The 6,485-nt window shown below is 26.1% G+C and overlaps 1 protein-coding gene across 1 annotated transcript in view; it reads left to right on the plus strand.

Annotated features, from left to right (window-relative positions):
* LOC117180738 (afadin-like) overlaps positions 1-6,485 on the plus strand; it is a 284,255-nt gene that overhangs the window by 191,767 nt on the left and 86,003 nt on the right. The window contains exons 9-10 of the mRNA XM_033373229.1: positions 1,528-1,646; positions 4,432-4,671. Of these exons, the coding sequence (XP_033229120.1) occupies positions 1,528-1,646; positions 4,432-4,671 (359 nt within the window). The remainder of the gene's footprint in view (positions 1-1,527; positions 1,647-4,431; positions 4,672-6,485) is intronic.

Raw genomic sequence — 6,485 nt, forward strand, 5'->3', positions numbered from 1 at the left:
AAGGTTTTTTGAAGAGTTCACAAAGATTTTAAATACTTAAAATGATTTCCAAAAATTCACAAAGATTTCAAATATCATTAAATTTCAAAGAATTTTTCAAAGTTTTTCAAAGATTTTCAAAAATATTTCACAAAGACGACTATATTCGCAAAAAATAATAATTTGTTTATTTATGGTTCTGTTATCTATAACAATTGTTGGTCAGTAAAAAATGTAATGGCTCATTTTTTACACCTATAAATATTATTGTTTTATTATTTGATATAAAAAAGAGATTTTAAAAGATCTGAATGATTCTCGAAGTATTTAAAAATATTTCAATAGATTTCACAAAGATTTGAATTATTTCAAGTATTTCACAGATTCAAAAAAGGCATGTACTCTAGATTAAAAAAAAGTTCCCAAAGTTTTGAAATACATTAGTGATTTAAAATTATTAAAAAAGATTTAAGAAAGGTTTCACAAATATTTAAATGATTTGATAAAAATGTCACAAAGATTTTAAATGAATACATTTGAAAGATTTTAAACGATTTCAATATTTTTTTAAAGATTTCCAAAATTTGCGCAAATATTTTAAATATGTCAGTGATTTAAAACGAATACAAAATATGTCAAATAATTTATAAGGATTGCAAAAGATTGAAAGAATCTCAAAGATTTCAGAAAGTGTACAGTACACAAGATTTTAAAGATTTCAAAGATTTCAAAATACTTGAAAGATTTTAAACAATTTTTAAAGTTTTTAACAAATTTGAAGAAAATTTTAAAAGAGATAAATTACGTTAAACGAACACAAAAGGTTTCAAAAACAAAGATTAAAGAAAAATTGCACAAAGATTCCACAGATTTTTTAGAGATTCCAACAAAATTTCTCAAAGATTTCAAAGAAAGTTTCACGATTTTTCAAAGATTTGAAATTATTTGAAAGATTATACAAAAATTTGAAAAGATTCTAAACGATTTCAAAGAAATTTCAAGGTTTCACAAGGATTTTAAATACTTCAAAGGAATTGAATTAATTCACAATGATTTCAAAAGATTTCAAAGATTAAACAAAAATTTTAATAGACACCATAATATTTGTAAAAAATTTCTAATTTTTTTGCGCCTATAACACGCGTTTATTTCATTATTTGATGAAAATAAGAAAACCTGGAAAAACTTGATTTTTCGACCTGGTAACCTTGGAAAATACCTGGAATTATGTTCCTAAGAATCACTGGGCACCTTGTGAAATTGACGCTTCTTTTTTGTGTTGATTAAAAAATTTGAATGAATTTCTAAAATTTATAATATTTAATGAATTCTTTTTACAAAAATTTACGTAAAAGAATTTCTTGTAGGTCTGTTTTTTAATTGTGAATATTTTTCATGCTTATTCTGCATAAAATTATTTATGATAAAATATATTTTGAACTCTGATTTTTAATTGTGATTTTTGTTACGCTCTTTTTGCATAAAAATATTCATGAAAAAATAGATCTCTTTTCCATGTTAAATTTAAATTAACTTTTCTCCTTTCAGAATGGTGCTATCGTTAAATTCGGAAGGATGCACACCTTTAGGTTTATCGATCCCATCCCCGAGGATCGGATTAGGCAGAGGCACGATTCTAACAGACAATTGGATTACGCTTATGACAGGTAAGAAAAATTAAGTTATTTGAATGCTTTTTAATTTTTTTCATTTATCTTTCTCGATGTTATTGGTAGATATTTTTCTGTCGACTAATTAGAAAAATGTCTTTTTGATGTGAATTTCAGTAGTTAGTTGAAAAATGTCTTTGTCAACTCAAAAATGATTTTGAGTTGCCTTTTTCATTTGCAAAAATCAGAAATATCAGTTTTTAAGAAATAATGAGTTACAGTTTTTAAAATATTTACTGTCATTAATTGTTATATTTTTTATATAAAAAAACGAATTGTGTAAGAGGAAATATCGTGAAATTTTTAGAAATACATTAAAGCGTTTTCAACCTTTCTGAAATGTCCATCTTTCAAATGGCGGATACATTTTTTTCAATCAAAACATTTTTTAAATCGCATCGGAAATGTTGACTTTATAGGTCATAAAGACGAATTTTTAAAGAAAAAATTTGAATTTATAAACCAAAAATACGCATTTTCTACAAAAATAATTCCAGTTTGCAACTAAAAATGACGAGTTTTTTTTACAAAATAAGTTAATTTTCTACTGAAAAGATGAATTTTCTAGCAAAAATGAAATTGTTATATATTTAGAAAAAAAAAATAACTTAAGCAAAGTTTCAACCAAATTTGTTACATTTTTAACCAGAGAAATGAACTTAAAATTGATACATCTTGAATAAAAAAAGTAAAAAATGTAGCCAAATAGTTAAATTTTTAACCCAGAAGATTAATGTTTAACCAAAAAAGACAAATTTTCAACAAAATAGATGAATTTTCAATTAAAAAAGAGAACTTTTCAACCAAAAATAGAATAGTTTAATTTTCATTTTAAAAAATAGAATTAATTTTTAAAAATAACTATTTTTTAACCAAAGAAATAAAATTTCAACCAAAAAAAAAAAAAAACATTAATTTATAGACAAATAGTAACATTTTTAATGGAATTCTCAACCAAGAAGACTAATTTTTGTGTCAAAAAAGATAAATTTACAACTGAAAAAGAACAATAAAAAAAATAGAATAATTTAATTTTAAATTAGAGAAATAAGTTTTTCACAAAATAACATAAATTTCGGACGAAATAGTAAAAGGTTCAACCAAAAACATGAACTTTCGACCAAAGTGATTAAATGTCCATAAACATAAAGATTTCTAAGAAAAATATAATGGTAAATTTTTAGTTAAAAAATGTATTTTTATTTTTAAAAACTAATTTTCAACTTAAGAAATGAAATTTTAAGCAAAAAAATGACGTTTCTACGAAAAAGAATAATTTTTAACAAAATACATTCAACCAATTATTTTAATTTTTAATGGAATTCTCAACAAAAAAGGTTAATTAAAAAAAAACAGAAAAATTTTCAACAGAATAAATAAATAAATAAATTTTCAATTGTAAAAGTTAAATTTGTAACGAAATATTTAAATTTGCAACCAAACAGATTAAATGTCCATAAAAAAACAATTTCTACGAAAAAGTGTAAGTTAAATTTTTAATTCAAAAAATTAATTTTCATTAAAACAAACTATTTTTAATATAAAAAAACTAATCTTCAACAAAAAAATGAAATTTTAACCAAAACGATTCATTTTCTAACAAAAAAGAATCATTTTTAAGCAAACACATGAATTTTTAACATAATGGTTGTAGTTTCAACCAAAAACCTTAATTTTCTACCAAAGAAAAATAAAAATTTTTAACAAAATAGATGCAGTTTCAACCGAAAATGATAAAATTTGAACTTAAAAGAGAATAGTTTAATTTTAAGTAAGAAAAAAAAATTTTAAGCAAATAAAAAAAATTTTAACGAAATAGTTAAATTTTGAACCAAAAAATGAACATCCTAGCACAAAAGACAAAGTTTCTATAAAATACAAAAGTTGTTAAATAAATATTGAATTTTCAACTTCAGAAGATTGATGTTCAAAAAAACATTATATAGTTAAATTTTCAGTTAAAAAATTAATTTTCAATAAGTAAAAATAGTTTTTAATCCAAACAAATGAATTTTGAACTAAAAAGATTAACTTTCTATCTTAACAAGAATTTTTTTTAACAAAATACATGAATTGTCAAATAAATAGTTCAACTTTTAACTATAGAAGTTAAATATTCAACTAAACATGCAATAGTTACATTTTCAGTTTAAACAATTCGAACAAAATAGATAAATTCTGAAGAAAAAAAATTTTTTCAACTAAAATGATGAATCGTCAACCTGGAAAATGATTTTTTAACAGTTCCACTTTCAACAAAGTAGTTGAATTTTGAACCAAGAAAAGTTTTCCAGTCGCTATTGACCATTAGCGAAAATGTTGAAAATTTAATCAAATAGTTATATTGTAAGAAAAATCCTTGAACCAAATTCAAATTTACGGGATGATTCGAGCAAAAGCTGATTTAAAAACCCTCTGAATTCTATATTTTACCGTTTTTCTTAAAAAATATTGAAATTTTCTAAAGTATGAAGCTGTGGATTGAATTTTGTCATATTTCAGGATCAATATATTAAAGAAAAGCTCAAATTTGTGATAAAATCAGCCAGAAATTAACCGCCTATGCCAAGTTTACTTAAATGCCACATCAAAGAGGCATTTATCATGCAAGCCTAAATATCCGAACCCCCTTCCTTTAATTATATTCACAATTTTTCACATTTAATTCAAATAATTTGATTTTGTACGATCTCGACACTAGAAATCCCATTGATGATTTAGTTGTATTTTGATTTGATTATTATTTTCGCGTCGTTTTTTGCACCTCGCTTTTGACCAATAGAAGATCACCAGACGCAACGAGCCAGGAAGTGAGTTCTGAAAAGTACAGATCCGGTTCTGGGACACCAAACGGTGGCCCAGGATCGAATCCACCAAGTCCTACCAAGTCAGCTGCTACGAGTCCCAGGAGTCCCACGCACAATGCTCACTCTCTGGAAACCACGCACAATTACGAAACCACTTTCGATCTCGACGGGAACGTGGAAACCGCTAGTCTCACTAGCAGTAGAGATGGAAACAGGTAAGCGAAACTTGAATTGACTTTGATTGCTTGCTCGCTCGCTCGCTCGCTCGCTCGCGATTATTCTCCCAAGTCTCGAAACTTGAACGATGAGAATAGAATTTATAGTTCAACTCGACCAAACTGATGGACGAAGAGAGAAAAGGTAAGGAAATAGTTTGAGTATAGGAGTTGGAAAATATTCGACAGACGCAATTCCCTTTTCAAATGGTCTCACGACTATCACAAGAATGATGAAGAGGATACAGGGTGGCCGAGGGTCTGAAAAACCCTAGAAATTGGGGAATATTTAGGGATTTTTAGAATAATTTTTACGACCCGGGAGAATCGGGAGAAAACCGGGAGATTTTCCCTGTTTCATACTTCGCGCGTATTCCAAGTTTTGAAAGCTTCCCATTAGAAAGCATAGAATTTTCAAATTGTTTGGAATAATTGGAATAACCTTCTCAATATTTCTGACAGTATTTAAAATTCTACAATTTTGAACAGTGAATTTTATTTGCAGAAATCACATTTTTAATTAGTCAAAAAATCTATTCAATCGTTTGGAATGTCACTGGATACTATGTGATCTAATATTTAATAATAATATATTGATTGTTTTGAAAATTTTTATGATTTCAACTTAAAATTATATTTTTGAATGCGCGATTCTAAGACGGTTTAATCTTTGATGCCTTGAAATGAAAGTTTTTTTATTAAATAGATTTTTAGAATAGTTTTGGTGTCCCGGGAGAATCGGGAGAAACTTGCACGGGGAGAAAACCGGGAGATTTTCCTTATTTCATACTTCAAACGGATTCAAAAAATCTATCCAGTCGTTTGGAATGTCACTTGGTACTACATGATATAGTAGTTAATAATAATAATAATATATTTATCGTTTTGAAAATTTCTATAATTTTAATTTAAAATTATAGTTTTGAATGCGCGATTTTAAAACGGTTTAATCTTTGATGCCTTGAAAGGAAAGTTGTTTATTAAATTATTTTTTGTTTAATTTTAGTCACTCGGGAGAATCGGGAGATAATTTCACCGGGAGAAAACAGGGAGATTTTCCCCATTTCATAATTCGAGCGTTTTTCAAGTTTTGAAAGTTTCTCGTTAGAAACGTATAATTTTCAAATTGTTTTGAGAATAATTGTACTTCAGAGCTTCTCAATATTTTTCACAATATTTAAAATTCTACAATTTTGAACAGAGAAGATGACATTGATTTTTTTTTTGCAAAAATGACATTTTTCAGTAAAAAAGTCTATCCAGTCGATTTGAATGTGACTTGATACTACTTGATCTAATATTTATTAATGATATATATTCATCGTTTTGAAAATTTCTATAATTTAAAAAAAAAATAATTTTTATATTAATTTTTACGACCCGGGAGAAACTTTCACCAGCATATACTTTTCAAATTGTTTTGAATAATTTTACTTGAAAGCTTTTAAATATTTCTCACAATATTTAAAATTCTACAACTTTCAACAGAGAAGATGAGTGATTTTTAAGTATAGAAATCACATTTTTTTAGTAAAAAAAGTGCGATTTCTCTCGTTTTGAATGTCACTTCATACTACATGATCTAATTTGTTATTAAATATATAGTTATCGTTTTAAAAATTACAGTTTTAAATGCGCGATTGTAAAAGGGTTTAATATTTGATGCCTTGAAACATTGGAACGGTTTAATATTTGATGCCTTGAAATATTTGATGCCTTTTGTTTAATTTTGGCGACCCGGGAGAATCGGGAGAAACTTGCACCGGGAGAAAACAATATTTAAAATTCTACAATTTTGAACAGAGAAGATGATA

Source organism: Belonocnema kinseyi, chromosome 9, assembly GCF_010883055.1.
Source record: "Belonocnema kinseyi isolate 2016_QV_RU_SX_M_011 chromosome 9, B_treatae_v1, whole genome shotgun sequence".
Taxonomy (NCBI): domain Eukaryota; kingdom Metazoa; phylum Arthropoda; class Insecta; order Hymenoptera; family Cynipidae; genus Belonocnema; species Belonocnema kinseyi.